The sequence below is a fragment of the Artemia sp. Qi Xiang Cuo genome, chromosome 11, assembly GCF_049724085.1.
Source record: "Artemia sp. Qi Xiang Cuo chromosome 11, ASM4972408v1, whole genome shotgun sequence".
In the NCBI taxonomy this organism is placed as follows: Eukaryota; Metazoa; Arthropoda; class Branchiopoda; order Anostraca; family Artemiidae; genus Artemia; species Artemia sp. Qi Xiang Cuo.
This window is the reverse complement of record NC_142804.1, coordinates 8,648,011-8,666,055: the sequence shown is the minus strand read 5'-3', so window position 1 is coordinate 8,666,055 and position 18,045 is coordinate 8,648,011. Positions and strand designations below refer to the sequence as shown.

General features: G+C 35.4%; 1 protein-coding gene across 4 annotated transcripts in view; it reads right to left on the bottom strand.

Annotated features, from left to right (window-relative positions):
* The window catches only part of dnc (phosphodiesterase dunce), a 562,555-nt gene that overhangs the window by 306,518 nt on the left and 237,992 nt on the right, over positions 1-18,045 (bottom strand). For all 4 annotated transcript variants that reach the window (XM_089096264.1, XM_089096265.1, XM_089096266.1 and 1 more), the window contains one exon: positions 16,547-16,738. In XM_089096264.1, coding sequence (XP_088952390.1) covers positions 16,547-16,738 — 192 coding nt within the window. The remainder of the gene's footprint in view (positions 1-16,546; positions 16,739-18,045) is intronic.

The following is an 18,045-nucleotide window of genomic DNA, read 5'->3' as shown; positions in this document are numbered from 1 at the left end:
TAAGTTAGGTTAGGTTAAGTTAGGTTAGGCTAGGTTAGCCTACGTACGCGCGCATATAGGTTAGGTTAGGTTGGATTAAGTTAGGTTAGGTTAGATTAAGTTAGGTTACGTTAAGTTAGGATAGGTTATATTAAGTTATGTTAGGCTAAGTTAGGTTAGAGTAGGTTAGCCTACGTACGCGCACGTACGCGCCTAACCTAACTTAGCCGAACCGAACATAATCTAACCTATCCTAACTTAACCTAACCTAACTTAATAGAAACTAACCTAACATAACCTAACCTAACTTAATCCAACCTAACCTAACCTATATGCGCGCGTACGTAGGCTAACCTAGCCTAACCTAACTTAACTTAACCAACCTTAATCTAACCTAACCTAACCTAATCAGACACCTAACTTTTTTACTGTCTCTCACCTACCCTAACCTAACCACCGTGAAGCGTACAGGGTATAACCTAACCTCTCTTAACATAACATTTGTGCGTTTATTTTTTTTTTTATGGGTGTTTGGGTGTGGGGGGTGGGGAGTGGGGGTGGTGTGGGGTAGGGGGGTGTGTGTGTGGGTGTGGGTGTGTGTGTTGTTATTGTTTTTTGTTTTGGTGGATGTTGTCTTGTGTGTGTGTGTGTGTGTCGGAGCGTGATTGTATGTTAGTGATATAGAAAGAGAGATAGTAAGGTTGAGTGAGTAGGTGAGTGTGTGTGTGTGTGAGTGTGTGTGTGTGTGTGAGTGTGTGGGTGTGTGTGAGAGTGGGTGTTTGGGTGTGTGTGTGAGTGTATGTGTGTGTGTATGTGTTTATTTTTATTGTTGTGTGTATAAGGTTGTGTATGTGTGTGTTTGTTTGTTTGTTTATGTGTGTGTGTATGTGTGTGTGTGTGTTTGATTTTGTTGAAGAATTAGGGTGTGTATGTATGTGTGTTTGTGTGTGTGTATGTATGTGTGTGTATTTATGTGTGTGATTGAGTGTTTTTGTGTGTGTGTATGATATATTGACAATGTGATATTGAAAGTTATTGTAAGTGTTAGTGGATGTGTGTTATTATGTGTGTGTGTGTATGTGGGAGTGGGTGTGAGGGTATGAATGAGTGTGTGAGAGTATGTATGTAAGTTTGTCTATGTATTAGTGTGTATGTATGTTTATGTTTATTAGAATTAGTGGGTGTGTGAGAGAGTGTGTGTGTGTGTGTGTGAGAGTGTGTGGGTTATTGTATCTGTGCATGTTTGTTTGTCTTTGTGTCTTTTTGTGTGTCTATTTGTGTGTTCATGTGTGTGTGTGTCTGTGGGTTGGGGGGGGGGGGGGGGTGTTTGGGGTTGGGTTTTTTTGTGGGTGGGGGGGGGGGCGGGTGTTTGTAAGTTTTTTGGTATGTGTGTTTTTATGAGTTTTTTTGTTTGAGTGATTTTATTTTTGAGTTTGTGGGTGAGTATGTGGGTGTTTGTATGTTGGTTTGTATGTGTGTGTTTAAGTGATTGAGAGTAAGATTGAGAGTATGTTAGAGTGTAAGTGAGTGAGTAAGTGATCGTGTATGTGTGCAAGAGTGTTTATGAATGTGTGTGTGTAAGAGAGAGTGTATGTGTGAGAGTAAGTGATAGTTAGTGAGTTAGTGAGTGTTAGATAGGGATAGTGGTTGTGTGGGAGGGGGTGTGTGTGTGTGTGTGTGTGTGTGTGTGTGTGTTTGCGTTCAGTTTATTGTGTTTTTGCATATTTAGGTTTTTTTGGGGGTGGGGGGTTGGGGAAGTACGTTGGAGCATGTGTGTGTGTAAGTGTGTGTGTGTGTATGAGTTAGAGAGAATTTTATATTTATAATGTTTGAGATAGTGTTTTTTATAGGGGGTTAGAATGTGAGAGTTTGTTTTTTATAGTGTGAGTGTGGGTTTAAGTTTTTTTTTGTGTGTGTTTTTGTGTTTGTGTGTTTGTAAGTTTTTGTGTGTGTGTGTGTGTTGTTGCGTGTGTGTGTCAGTTTTTGTGTGTGTGTGTGTGTTAGTTTTTGTGTGTCTAAGATTTTGTGTGTGTTAGTTTTGTAGTGTGTGTGTTAGTTTTCGTGTGTGTGTTTATATGTTTTTGTGTGGATGTAAGTTCTCGTGTGCATGTGTAAGTGTTTGTGTGTGTGTGTGTGTGTGTGTGTGTAAGTTTTGTGTGTGTGTGTAAGTTTTGGTGTGTGTGTGTTTGTTTTCGTGTGTGTGTGTGTAGTTTGTGTGTGTGTTTTTTTGTTTGTTTGCTTTTTTGTTAGTTTTTGTGTGTGTGTGTATTAATTTTTTTTACTTTTCATTTTCGTTTGTATATTTTATTTGTTTTTTAGTTTTTTAGTTTTCTTGTGTTCTTTATATAGTGAGTACTTTCTTTATTGTAAGTTTTTGTCCTTGTAAGTTTTTGTGTGTGTGTGTGTAAGTTTTTGTGTGTGTGTGTGTGTGTGTAATTTTTTGTGTTTTTAAGTTTTTGAGTGTGTGTGTGAGTTTTCGTGTGTGTGTGTGTAAGTTTGTGTGTGTGTGTGTGTGTGTGTGAGTTTTTGTGTGTGTATGTTTTTTTGTGTGGGTGTGTTTTTTTGTGTTTGTGTGTTAGTTTTTGTGTGTGTGTGTGTGTAATTTTGTGTGTGTCTTATCTTTTGTGTGTGTAATTTATTTCGTGTTTGTTTATGTGTTCTTGCGTTTTTTCATTTTTTTTTTTGGGCTTTTTTGTTTTCTTGTGCTTGTGTATATTTTTGTGTGTGTGTGTGTGTGTGTGTTATTTTTTGTGTGTGTGTGTAATTTTTTGAGTGTTTGTGTTAGTTTTAGTGTTTGTGTGTGTAAGTTTTTTTGTGTTTGTGTAGTCTTTGTGCGTGTGTGTAAGTTTTTGTGTGTGTGTGTAAGTTTTTGTGTGTCTGCTCATTGCGTGTGGATATAAGTTTTTTGTGTGTTTGTGTAAGTTTGTGTGTGTGTGTGTGTGTGTGTGTGTAAGTTTTTGTGTGTGTTAGTTTTTTGTGTTTGTGTTTTTTAGTTTTTTTTTTTGGTTGTTTTTTTTTTTGTAATTGTGTTTTTTGTTTTTTGGGTTGTTTTTTTTTTATTTGGTCGTGTTTTTTTTTTTTTTTTGTTTTATTTTTTGTGTGTGTGTGTAATTTTTTGTTCGTGTGTGTGTGTGAGTTTTTGTTTATGTGTGTGTGTGTGTGTAATTTTTTTTGTGTGTGTAAGTTTTGGCGTGTGTGTGTGTGAGTGTTTTTTTTTGTGATTTTTAATTTGGTTTTTATGTGTATGTGTGTGTGTGTGTATTTGTTTGTGTGTGTGTAAGTTTTGTCGTGTGTGTGTGTGATTGTTAGTTCTAGTGTTTTGTTGGTAGTTTTGTGTGTGTGTGTGTGTAATTTTTTGTTTTCAATTAATATGTTGTGTTCAAGTTTGTTATCGATTTCTTTTGTTTTTTTTTTTGTGTCTTTGTGTTTTTAAGTTTGTGTGTGTGTATGTGTTTTTTTAAGTTTTTTCGTGTGTGTGTTAGTTTTATTGTGTGTGTGTTTGTCAGTTTTAGTGTTCATGTGTAAGTTTTTGTGTGTGTGTTTGTTTTGGAGTGTGTTTGTAAGTTTTAGTTTGTTTTTTTGCTTTTTTTGTGTGTGTGTGTGTGTGTAATTTTTAGTGCTATTTCTATAGATTTTTTGATATTAAATTTTATTTTGATTTATTTTTTTTTATTTTTTTTTTTTAAGTTTGTTTTTGTTTTTTTTTTTTGGCGTGGGTGTGTGTGTTTTATTATGTGTTTTTGTGTTATTTTTGTGTGTGTCTGTGTGTGTGTGAAAGTTTTTGTGTGAATTTAAGTTTTTGTGTGCATTTAAGTTTTTTTTTGCGTCACAAATCATAAGTTTCAGACAACACACACCTATGAGTGGCTATGAAATCTAGCTCAGAAAAGTCAAAAATATCAAATTAAACATCCCAAATCATAGGTTTCAGTCAACACACACCTACGAATGGCTATGAAATCCTGCTCAGAAAAGTCAAAAAATATCAATCCCACACACCCCCAAATCATAGGTTTCAGACATCACACACCTACGAAAGACTAAGAAATCTGGTTATGAAAAGTCAGAAATAGCAAATTACGTATCCCAAATCATAGGTTTCAGACAATACTCACCTATGAATGACTAAGAAACCTAGTTCAGAAAAGTCAAAAATAGCAAACTAGTCATCCCAAACTATAGGTTTCAGACAACAAACACCAATGAAAGGCTAAGAAATCCAGCTCAGAAAGGTCAAAAGAAGCAATTCACCATCCCCAAATCATAGGTCTTAGACACTACACACCAACGTAAGACAAAGAAATCAAAATCAGAAAAGCCTGAAATAGCAACCCACACATCCCAAATCATATGTTTCAGACACCACACACCTACGAAAGACTAAGAAATCCGGTTATGAAAAGTCGGAAGAAGCAAAGTACACATCCCAAACTATTGGTTTCAGACATCATTCACCTACAAAATACTAGAAAACCTTAGCTCTGAAAAGTTTGAAAGAGCAGAAGATATATCCAAAATCCTAATTTTCTGACAGCACATACCTTTGAAATGCTAAGAAGCCTAACTGAGAAAATTTAAAAATGGCCAACTATTAACCCAAAATCATAGGTTTCGTACACTATCCACATCTGAAAAGAATAAGAAAATCAAAAAGGAAAACTCCGGAATTGGAACGTATATATCCCAAATCATAAGTTTCAGACATCATTCACCTACGAAATACTAAGAAACCTTAGCTCAGAAAAGTCTAAAATAGCCAACTACTCATTTCTAACCCGAAGTTTCAGACAAAAAACACCTTTGAGAGACTAAAAATCCTAGCTCTGAAAAGTCCAAAAAGCAAACTACACCTCCCAAATCATAATTTTCTAAAATGACACAAATATGATAGGCTAAGAAATCTAGCTCAGAAAAGTCAAAAATAGCAAATTAACCATCCCAAATCATAGGTTTCAGTCAACAAACACCTAAGAATGGCTAAAAAATCCAGCTCAGAAAAGTCAAAAAAATAGCAAACCACACATCCCAAATCATAGGTTTCAGACACCACACACCTACGAAAGACTAAGAAATCTGGTTATGAAAAGTCGGAAATAGCAAATTACTTATCCTATATCATAGGGTTCAGACAACACTCACCTATGAGCGGCTAAGAAACCTAGCTCAGAAAAGTCAAAAATAGCAAACTAGTCATCCCAAACTATAGGTTTCAGACAACAAACACCTATGAAAGGCTAAGAAATCCAGCTCAGAAAAGTCAAAAGTAGCACTCCACCCACCCCAAATCATAGGTTTTATACAACAAACACCTATGAAAGACTAAGAAATCCAGCTCAGAAAAGTCAAAACTATCAAACTACATATCCCAAATCATCGGTTTCAGTCGATAATCATCAACTAATGACTAAGAAACCTAGCTCAGAAAAGTCAAAAATAGCAAACTATTCATCCCAAACTATTGGTTTCAGTCAACATTCATCTACGAACTAGTAGGCAACCTTAGCTCAGAAAAGCTTGAAATAGCCCACTATACACCCCAAATCATAATTTTCTGACAACGCATACCTATGAAAGGCTAAGAAATCCAGCTCAGAAAAGTCGAAAATAGCAAACTACACATCCCAAATCATAGGTTTCAGACACCACACACATATGAAAGACTAAGAAATCCAACTCAGAAAAGTCAAAAATAGCAAACTACGTATCCTAAATCATAATTTTCACTCAACACACACCAACGAAAGTCTAAGAAACCTAGCTCATAAAAGCCTGAAATAGCAAACTACTCATCCCAAAGTATTGTTTTCAGACAACATTCACATATGAAAGACTATGAAACATAACCTCAGAAAAGCCTGAAGTAGCAAACTATACATCCCCAATCATAGTATTCAGAAAGTTCACATGCACAAACGTCGGGTGTTTAGGGAAAGCGTTTGTGGGTCTTCGGGCCCCTTGAGGATTATTGGCCGTTTGGGAGCTCGGGAGGGGCATCTGGGGCCGGGGGCTGGGCTTTGGGGTCCGGGGCTGGCATTTGGGGGGGGGGGTGGGCCTTTGGGGCGCCGGGGAGGGCCTTTGGGGGCCTGGGGGACATTTGGGGACCGGTGGAGGGCCTTTGGGACCCCGTTGGTCCTTTGGGAACTCGATGGGCCTTTGGGGACCGGAGGAGGACCTTTGGGGCAATGGGAGGGCCTTTGGGTGCCTGGGGGACATTTGGGGCCTGGGGATGGCCTTTGGGGGTCTGGGTGGGCCTTTGGGGGACCGGTGGAGGGCCTTTGGGAGCTTGGGGGGGCTTTGAGGACCGGGGTCTTCCTTCGGGGTTGGGGTAGGAGGATTGGAACCCTTTGGGGTTGGGTTAGAGGACCTCACAACACTGTTCAAATGAAACTTGTGTATTATAACGACCACACTCAAATTCTCTTCTAAAATCTCTTCAAAAATCTTCTTTTATAATGTCTCTATCTGTTTCGCCGAAATAGTTCCATAACCTGTCTAAAACGGTTTCGCCCAAATAATCCCTAAACGTAAATTCAGCGTGTTCCTTTGTTATTGGCATCTCTGCGCTAACGCATTTCAAATTAATATGAAACCTATTCGCGCGCTAAAACAATTCATCGCTAAGATGCTTCTTGCCTAATTGTTTCCATGGCCTTTGGTTATTAATATCCTTTGGAGTTTGACCAGTAGAACTGTTCCCGAGGCAAAGACATTAATGATTTGGATCTATTCCTGGAGGAATGTTTCTAGGCGAAAATTTTTAAAGTCTGACAGATGATGTCATTGATTGATTGATCTGTCAAGAAAGGGGAAATTAATTGTTGTTTCTAAGGGGAATTATTGATTCACGATAGGTGAATTTAGGTCGACAGCACAGGTGTTCTGACTCGTGACTACACCACGTGGTTTATGGTTTTCTCAGTGAGAAAGTTCCTGTTTTTTCATTCTCACTGAGAAAACCATAAACCACGTGGTAATGTCACGAGTCAATAAGGCCTCTCTACTTACATACACAATTGCTCGTTTAAAATAGTAAATATAATCTATATATTACAGGTATAAAGACTAAATTTAATTACGAATTATAGTCTATTAATGTATGTAATTCAATATATTAACCATATATTATATACAACATAGAATATAGCATTACTATTTATATAATATTACACAGTAGTGTGGTATATGCAAGGCCGTATCCAGGGGGGGGGGTTACTCGGTTTGAAACCCCTCCCCCCGAAAATTTTGACCGAGTCGAAAATAAGTCGAAAATTAGTAAAACCTAGTTAAAAATCGTAAAATTAGTCGAAAACTGAGTCAAAAATTAGTACCCCCCCCCCCCGAAAAAAAAATCGTGTATCCGCCCTTGGGTATATGTATGAATATATATTTACTTATATATATTTACTACCATATGTATATCTACTCTCCTTAAGGTTCTTTAAACAACTTAGACCATCAAACGTGACAAAACAAATCCGATATGCTCGAATGTTTGTAGTATACAAGCTATTTACCTGGCTTTACGGCCAGGTAAAGCCACTTTTTTACTATCAATTTTTTTAATATGGTGCATAAAATTTTCAAACAATTCTCTCTGTTGATGATTTTATTTATTATATAAAATTCCTAACAGCATTGCCAACAGTTTTGCTAAGTCACGAAAAATAAACTGTTAGCAACATATGTTAGTTAAACATTTTTGCTAGGACGATAGAAAAACGGAAAAAATTTCTGCTCATTCTGTTTTTTTTTGTTTTTTTTGGGGGGGGGGGGGTGCTCAAAGAAATTCCTTGAAATAAGTTTTATATAAAAAAAAAAGAAAAATACGAGTTTTTCAAATGTACTTACATGCCTAGACACAGGAAGTTGATCCCAGAATAATTAGAATTAATTGCATAGGTTACGCTGTTTTTATTTTGACCCTTCCCACATAGTAAAATCATCTTTAATTCGTTTAGACATTGTATTCATAGCGTACATGTTGTGAAATTTATGAATTTCAGGCTTAGGCGTTTTCTCCTGCTTTAGTTTAGTTCGTTTTGGCGTCATTTGGGATATAGGTTAACGTTTTTAACTACATTAAAAGAAGTAGTTTTGTTGAAGTGACAGATCATTATTGGTTTGTATCAGACATGAAAATAATTTTATTCTTGAGGCTTTTCTTAATTAAAAAAACATTGTTCAAATTCTTTCCTCATCTGCTACTACTACTACTGCTACTAACAGCTCACTTCAGCACCAAGGTGCCTGAAACCAATACAGCTGCACATGCTCCTCCTCCATCCCAATTTATTCAAAGCCTCCTTCTTTACACCCTCCCAAGAATTTACCATTTCCCTTAAGCCTTTCCTTACGGCACCCTCCTCAGTCCCTCATCCTCCTTTGCTCCTCATCATTTCTGCTCAACTGTCATTTTTTAAAGAAATGGAGATATCTAAAGAAGAATTTACTATTGAAGGAATTTTTGACAGCTCCAAATAGAAACTAACTATATTGGACAGAGGAGGAATGATTTCTTAATACTCCCTAAATGACTCTTTGTTATGTTGGATTAGTATAGTATAGTATAGTATAGTACAGGGTATAAAGTGGTGATCTTTTTTTTTTTTTTTTAGAGGAATCCATTGATGAGTGATTTGTTTCGTAGTTTGGAGAAAGGCCACACAAGCCATAAGGCTTATTCGCAAATACTTCTTTTTTTGTTCGTTTTATTTTTGTTAAATAAATCTCTCTCTCTCTCTCTTAATAATAAGACTTAATTTCAAATATAAAATGCAACACAAGAAATGGCTTTATCTCTAATTAGCCATGGCTTGATGGCGCTTTGATTTAATTAAAAAATCTAAGGATTAAATCAACGAATTTTTTGACAGATAGTCTGAGTGAGAGGCAAAGTTGACATAAGCCTTTTTCGGGATTGCATAAAAATGATGTAATTTTCATTAGTTGATAGATAGTCTATCATCGATCCATCTTACGGCAGAATTAAGGAAGATAGTAATAAACTATAATATAAAACTGCACTGGAATGATTTTTAAGAAAAGTGGGTTTAGCCACAACGAGCTTGAATTAGGAGGTCTGTCTGTCGTAGATGAATAAACAACTTAGAAAACAAACACTTTTGCTCTTATTCTTTTTGTTTTGACTGTTATCGAGGTGCTTTTACACAATCCCCTCACCAGAATCAAATTCCGAGGAAAAAGCAAATAGTAAAATATTCAATATCCATTTGTTATTTCTTTTAAAAACTAAAGCTTTTCCGGCTCTGAACCAAAACAAAAACGATCATTACAGTATGTACTTTGGAAACATCAAGTGGAAGATGCACGGTAATAAAGCTTTTTGAGCCAATGGCTTATTATTTAAAATCTACCCTTTTTTAACCTTTGCCGTAATACACCTTATATATCTTTACAAAAATCCAACTAATCACCAAAAATAGTTCAACAATAAAAATCTTTTTGTTCTGTGCAGTGGTATCAATTCAGGAAAATTTAGGGGAAAGGGGGGCAGACTATATCTTTCGATATTTATAGGGGTGTAAATTACCCTAAAAACTGGTATTTTGAATCTTAGCGGCAGGAGGGGTTAAGACATCTAGACTTCCTCCTCCCAATTGAAGCCAGTCGTCTTGTGCCTCGAAATAGATAGTCAAATTGGAAAACTAATTTTTGTTATCCATTAAGATTTGTAAAGGTATTATGGTACTCTCCCACACTCAGTTTCTTAGATTTCCATTTTATAGATAATTCATTTTTCAGAAAAATCATAGTTTTTTGTTTCTTTTCAGTTTTGGACTATCTTTAAAAGTCTAAAAAATTCCAAATACGATCAACTTCCTTGTTTATGATACTTCTTAAAATCTGACAACTGTTCGAATTGTTTATAGTTTTCTGAGTTTTCAGAATTGGACAGTTGTACATGTAATTGCTTAAATAAAAGATTATTCAGATAATACAATTTTGCAAAAGATTTGTCTTTCTTTCTTCATTTGAGTTTTTCGGCGATTTCAAAGGGATCCAAATGTCTTTTGAAGGTATTTTAACAAAACGTGACGTAGCATATCGTCAGTGCCATCTATTTTCTTTCCAGTTTAAGAGGAAAATAAAACTGTCATTTTGACAAGCATTTTGATTCATTACTTACATATTTTATGTACGATGTAAAACGACATAACACATGTAAAATAGGATTGTTATTCAAAAGATTGATTAATCAGACTTTGTATATCTGATTTTTATCTCGAATGCTCAAGAAGTTTTCTTAGAAGTTATGAAATAATTTTTCATAGTAGCTATTTTACTGTGATATTCAAATAATTTCGGAAGTGTTTCTGAGTTGACGCTTTTGTATGTTTCTCGTATAGATTTCGGAATTATAATAATATTTTTTTTATTTTTTTTTATTATAGTAATATTTTATTGTATTTTTAATGTGATGGCTAAGTTGAATAAAAGAGAAAGTTAAAAAAAATAAAAAGTGCAGTTGAAGGGAATCTAGCTTATAGGTGAAACTCGTACTGGTATTGGAGGGAGATGAGGGGGGAGGGGGGTTGTTTACCAAGAAGTACATTTTTGGGAGTATTTCAGCCCCCCGTAAATCACTTCAAATATCATACTGGCTAGACACGACAAAGGAAAAATAGAGATCTTTAAAACGAAAAGAAAGGTCAAACAAAGCAAATTTTCAGCTCGTTTCACTCTTTAAAATTTCCCTGTTTTGAACTTTCCTTTTTTTCTTAAGAGGTTTTCTTTATTCAGCCCCTAAGAACAAATTTCCCCAGATACCACCAGTCCTAGATTTTTTTTTTTAACCTTCCTCTACCACAATTTGAAATGTAACTAGTAACATACATTGACGAATCAAATGTTTGAATTTAAAAATTTAGCACCAAAAATAGTTTCGCTTCCCGTTCAAAATCCAAAAATTTTAAGGAAAACGGAGAAACATTTCAGACGTTCTGGTCACTTCACTTGAAGGGGTTTGAAGCTTCTGGAAGCCATGGAATAATATTTAGTATACTAAAATATCTCAGTTTATTTATTCAAAGTGTTGACACTATTACTTATAAGCATATTTCTATTTCTGAATAAAGTAAATTCAAAAGTTACCCGATTTCAAGAAAAGATCATCTACCCTCAAACCTATAATAGATTATCTACCTTCTCTGTCTGAACCCCAATTCATCCTTACTGATATTTACGGCTTAAATGATAGTTCATTCCTATATGCTTTTAAAATAAACAAATACTTTGTTCAAACCCTTCTGTATGTTTTTTTTTTACGACAGATAAAATGATTCGAGTCAATTAGCCAAAAATAACAAAATATATAACTATATTGGGACTCAAACCCAAGTGAGTCTATACCCAGCAACCCTATTAAAATTCTTTAATTTTAAATTTACTCATTAAAAGTGGAAAACTGCCCCGAAAAAATTGAAAGACCAAATTCAACATGTCTGGAGATTTGTAGACGGAGTCTACAAGTCTCCATCAGAAAAATTAAATAAAAAAAAAAGTTGTTTTTTAACTGAAAGTAAGGAGCGACATTAAAACTTAAAACGAACATAAATTATTCCGTATACGATAGGGGCTGCCCCTCCTCAACCCCTCGCTCTTTACGCTAAAGTTTTTTATTGTTTTAGAAAACAAAGTTGCGAGAAAGAGTCAAACTTTAGCGTTTTAATTTTTGTTCGTTTTAAGTTTTAATGTCGCTCCTTACTTTCAGTAAAAAAAAGTCGTGTTTTTCTTATTTAATTTGTGAACGTTTTTGAGTTAATGCCGCTTTTATTTCGGCTCACCATACATGAATAATCAAAACGAAGTTTCCATATTAATTTTACTTTTTTGGCTAAATGGCTTTCTCGAAATTTGGTTCAGACGTAACTTACAAATTAACTTACGTAACGAACTTCTTTATTCGTATATTTTTATCACGTATATTAGAGGGTTCGCCCCCTAGTCAATACCTCGCTCTTTAGGCTAAATTCAAATTTTGTTTCAATTCTTTAAGAATGAACCCTTAATCACAAAGGCCGCGAACTAGAATAAATAGCTCTGATGAAACTACAAAAAAAACTTTAGCGTAAAGAGCGCGGTAATGAGTAGGGGGTGAGCCCAATCATATACATTTTAATTTCTGTTCGTTTTAAATTTTGATGTTGCTCCTTACTTCCAGTTGAAAAAAAAAATATTTAATTTATGATCTTTTTTAAAATAATGCTGGGAAATCCGGCACCCCCTTCAGAGAAATGTCCCTTCCCCCATGAAAACTTCCTACATGGAAAGATCCTCCCACGTAACATCCGACCCTCCTCCAACTACCAAAAAAAATCCCCCCTGAAAACTTGTGTATACTTCCCAATAACCAATACAATATATGTAAACATTAGGCAAAGTTCATAAATTGCAGACCTTCCCTCGGAGACTGTGGGGGGATTAAGTCATCCTCAAAGACATAGTTATTGTGTTTTTTTGCCATGCTGGACAAAATAGCTATTTCAAAATTTTGATCGGATGACTTTGGGGAAAAAATGAGCGTGGGAGGGGGCCTAGTTGCCCTCCATTTTTTTTGTCACCCAAAAAGAGCACTAGAATTTTTTTATTTTCGTTCGAATGAGCCCTCCCGTGAAATTCTAGGACCACTGGTTTGACGCGATCACCCCTAGGAAAAAAAAAAAAAAAAAAAAAAAAAAAAATTAACACGCATCCGTGATCTTTCTTCTGGCAAAAAAATTCAAAATTCCACATTTTTGCAGATAGGAGCTCGAAACTTCTATTGTAGGGTTTTCTGGTACGCTGAATCTAATGGTGTAATTGTCTCTAACGTTCTATGACTTTTAGGGGGTGTTCCCCCCTTTTTTTGAAAATAAGGCGAATTTTCTCAGGTTCGTAACCTTTGATGGGTAAGACTAAACTTGATGAAACTTATATGTTTGAAATCAGCATAAAAATTTGATTCTTTTGATGTATCTATTGATATCGAAATTCCGTCTTTTAGAGTTTCGTTCACTATTGAGCCGAGTCGCTCCTTACTTACAGTTCGTTACCACGAACTGTTTCATATGGAATTTTAATGTTTTTCTGGGTAGGATGGTCTCAAATACCTGTGAACTTGTTGGTTTTTTTTTTTTTTTTTTAACTTGTGATAGTTGTATCAAACCAGCCACCCTAGGATTTTGTAATAGAATTCCATTTAAAAGGATTCAAAGCTTCAATACCATTTTGAAATAAGGAGGGGGGGGGTCTTTCAAAAGTGGTATATAATGCCATTTTCTGCCACAAAATAACATTTATGGCCCAAATAATACAAAATGTCTTAAATAGCCAATAGTTTAGAATTGTCAAAAAGTTATGCAAACTTTCAAGCGTCCCGGGCTCAGAGGTCAAAAACACAACAGGATGATGCGTTCGACGCCCCCCCCCCCCCAAAGTGCAATCTATACAAATTGAACAGATTATTATAGAACGTTTTTTACAGTTGCACCAAAGATTACACAGTCATACAATGTTGCGCAGTAACTCTTACATGATGCTCATTAGATATCTTTATACGTTTTTTTCATTTTTTAATGAAAGGAAATTTATGAAAAGAAAATTGGAGATTTTTAATGTAGGAAATTAGTGTACAGGGCCTAGTAGTGTGGCAAATAACGGCCACTAACTCTTGCGAAGAAGGTAATCAAATATTTTTATAGGTTTTATTTTATATTTTTTTAGTGCATTTTCAAGTTTACATTTTCAAAGCTGTCCATGAGAGTGCATTCAACCATAATAAAGCAATGAAATTTGCCCCTTATCCCCACCACCTTTAGAGGAATACAATTTAACTAAACAAGAACTATGGATGCGGAGGGCAAGAAACGCTGCTTGCGAAAGCGATAATTTTTAATGGAGAACGACAGTTAAAATACCTTAATCATGATGAGAGAAATGAGAACTTTGGCATAAAGGGGGGGCTTAGTAGTAGTCCCCCCTAACATTCAAGGTAATTCAAAATAGGATGATAAAAAAAAAACAAAAACAAACTGTTTTTTTTTTCCAAACGAAAGCAAATTGTGAGTTTAAAGCTTAAAAATAACATAAATATTCTTCTAAAGCATTAGTGGCACTCTTGCTCGTGGCACTCTTGCTCTTTAAAAAGAGTTGCACTCTTGCTCTTTAAGTGGCACTCTTGCTCTTTAAGTGGCACTCTTGCTCTTTGAAAATAGTTTGAATTGAGAGTAAAAATAAAGTTAAAATTTAGAACCAAAATGATTCATGCATAGAACAATTTACATACCAATTCACTTTTTTTACATTAAGTTTCAAAACTAAGGGAAGTGAATTTATGTTTCGTATTGGACTTCACAAAATCAATATTCATAATTTATCTTGACTCAGAAGAAGATCAAACGCTACCTTGAAAGTAATAATTAGATAGCGCTAGTAGTCTTATTGTTTCTCTTTTGTGCTAGCTTATAATACTTTTTACTTCATTTGCGAAATAGAGAATTAAAATTAAATTCTTTCTTAATCTTCTTAATTTAGCTGTAATTAGTGCAATGTGGTATCAACTAAAGTTTCAGGTTGCAGACCCTTGACCTCTTGTCAATCTTTTCCTGAAAATTGTTCCAGAAGTACAAAAAGTTGTTCCAAAAAAGTTTACCAGAAAAAAAGGACGTTGATAGTATTTACGGTTACTAAATACAGTATAAAGATTACAGAATGTTATTTAAAATTCCTTAATGGAGACAAGACCTGAAAAAAGTCAAAAATTAAATATGGACAATAACGAAGATGAGAATGACGATGGTTTTGGTGGTGATGAGATGTTCTGTAACAATTAGTTGTCGTAACAACTAAAATGTTATTACAATGAATGTTACAACAAACGGTGATGCAACAAAAAATTGTTTACAACAAGACTATTGTTACAATGTTTAATCGAAAAAAAAATACTCTTTATCTGTATTGGTTCCATTAATCTCCCCTGGTACGGTGGAATTCACTCCTTCAATTCCAGTAAAAAAGGGAATTAGACAGGACGCTGCTATTTCTCCGCCCCTGTTTAATAATGCTGTCATTGTGCAACAACAGAACGTTCTAACCATATGTATATTTAAAGGTATTGATGTTTCGCTAGCTAAGTATGCTGATGACATCCTTGGTATTAATAGAAAAGCCTTTGGAATTCTTGATAGAGAGTATAAACGCATAGGTCTTCGATTTAATGAGAAAAACACTGAGTTCCTGGTGTTGAATCACCGTTCAGATTGCCCGACAAATGTTCGGTTAGGTGAACATGTTAATAAAGCACAAAATACACTGACGTATCTTGGTGTACCGATTGGATCAAATTTTCTTGCCACGCATCGACTTTTGAAAATTTTTTTGCCAGAAAATCTAGGAATGCGTATGGTTTACTAGTTAAGTTAAAATTTAAATTAAACCGCCGTATCTTAGCTAGTGTTTATAATGCATTTGCTGTTCCGCATCTACTTGCCCTTGTACCATTTTGGTCTCTTCTTACTGCTTCAGACATTAAGGATATATGGAAGTATTTCTACAAGTCTGCGAAATATTTGCTTCGGCAGCTTTTTTGGATTAAAAACAGCTCCCTATCCTCGCGGTATGGTGTTGCTATTTCAGTGTCTGCGGTGCAGAAAGTGAAATGAGAGGTATCAGAGGCAGATTATTGGTGAAAGCACCTCTGAAATTGTTCGTCGTTGATAATGTGTTTGTTCTTACATATAATTAGCCTTATTTGCATTTTTTTTCTTTCCTGTCAGTTCTTCTTTGTTTTGATTTGCTTTGTATTTGGCAGAATATATTTGTTTCTTTCCATTTTCTTTCTTGATACTACATCAGTGTTGTATTTTACATTTATGATGGGCAATAAATTTATACATACATACATATTAACCAAAATGATTTAAAATCTTCCCGTAGATGCTTTTATGTTTGCAGCAATATGCTTGCTTGACAAAAAATACAAGTCCAGGTTGTCAGTATTTTTTACGGTAGAATCGTCATTTCTCGTCACTTGGAAAAAGTGTGGGCAAAGCAACGCAATAAAGTATTTTTTAAGTCCCTGAGGATGGGCAGATAACAGGACACCACCAGACAGATAACAGGGAGTTGTAAAAGCAAACCTCCTGCTAGTAATTGTTGTTGTTTGATTTGATAAAACGATGTCTGCTTAATGAGCCACTTCCCCCCTTTTCCTCAGGAAACTTCCAATTTCTGTATTGTCCCTACTGAGCACATTTTAGATTTTTCAAAAATGATGAATGCGTGAAAAACAGGGTTTTCAGTTTTTGGAAAACCCTGACATGCTAACCATCCTGACCTATTTAATAATAAATTAAAGTATAATCCCCCGTCAATAAAGCGAAACTTAGTAAGTTTTTGTTTTTTCATGGGTACCTACCTCTTTTTTTATCACATACTGAATGTGTCAAAAACGAATTTTACATCTTTGACATCCACTAAAATCATAGCACTTAAGTAAAATGATATACAGTAACTGATTTGCCTCCCCTAAATAAAATAAAATCAAAATATATTCAAAAATATCACTTACCCTTCCGACGCTAAGGATGAATTCCTGGACGTTGATTTCGGAGATGCTTCTATATCTGAGTCTCTGTATAAGAACGATTCTCTTCTTTGCGTTTGGTTTGATTGCAAAACGAGGCCATTTCCAGATGGACTGACGCCCCCATCATAAGCCAAAGGGCTTCTACTTCGAATATTACCAGCATCAACATCAAAGCTGGAAAAAGGAAACAATATAAAACAAACCAGCAAACGGAAAAAGATATGATTAAAATTTGGTTATTTCTATAACCAAATTTATTTGGCCATAGCCATATTTTCGTGAGTTATGTGCAAGGCATGTTCCTTCGGTTAACAATGCTTTTGAGCCTTAATTTAAACAAAAAACATTTTGTATGTGGATGACGTCGAGTCCATATGCATTTAAAGAGCAAAAATATATATGATAGAAATATGAAAGATACATATATAAAAGATATATGATTCCCACTATGGTTCTAGACGAATACCCCCCCCCCAGTGAAAACCCCCCGGAAAATACTCCCCGGAAATCCCCCACGCGGAAAATACCCCCCCCCCGGAAAATACCCTCCCCCCGTGGAAAATACTCCCCTGAAAATACCCCCTCCCCTCGGAAAATACCCCCCCCCCGGAAAATACCTCCCCCCCAGAAAATTCCCTCGCAGAAAATACCCCCCGTACAATACCCCCCCCCCCCCGTGGAAAATAAGGCTTTCCAAATTTGAGAATCTTATTTGTTTTATTTTTTGAATTTCCGTAGGGGATGGAAATTTGGTACTTGTGTATTATGCGCCACTCACTGAAGTTTACGCTGTGTAAAATTCTTGAACACACCGTTTTTTTTTTGTTAGTTTGTTCGTTACTTTAGAAATAAATTTGTGCTATAGATTTGCACATTAGGGAGGGGAGGGTGTAAGCATTACCGGCCTGCATGCAAAATGTGTTTGGCACAATTATTCTGCATATTAGATAGATAGACAAATAAGTGTATTATAAAGCCAAATATACGGCCATGAACACAGTAAAATAACATAAATGAATATAGTTAATAGGGGGGGTGTTTAACCCCCCAAAATATGCCCTCCCCCACGAAAAATACCACTCCCATAGAAATATCTTCTGGACAATTCAATCCTGGCGAAGATTTACCCCGGACAATTATCCTTAACATCCCCACGTGTAAAATTAAATCGGCAAAGAGAAAGCAAGACATATAAAGACATTTCGTATATATATTCTTGCAAATTCACCCAGCGTAAAATTTCTTCTTAAAATTTCATCTCCTGAAAACTATTTAAAATTCTCCCAGCGGAAAATTCGTCCTCCCCTCCCCACCCGAAAAATATATGCGTACTTCCCAATAACAAATAAAACAACGGGCGATTTTTATAACTTAAAAACCTTTCCCCAGGTGATGTAGAGGGTTATTTTATCTCTAAAGACATATTTATTGGGCCTTTCAACTATACTGAAGAAATAAACTATCTCAAAATTTTGATTGGA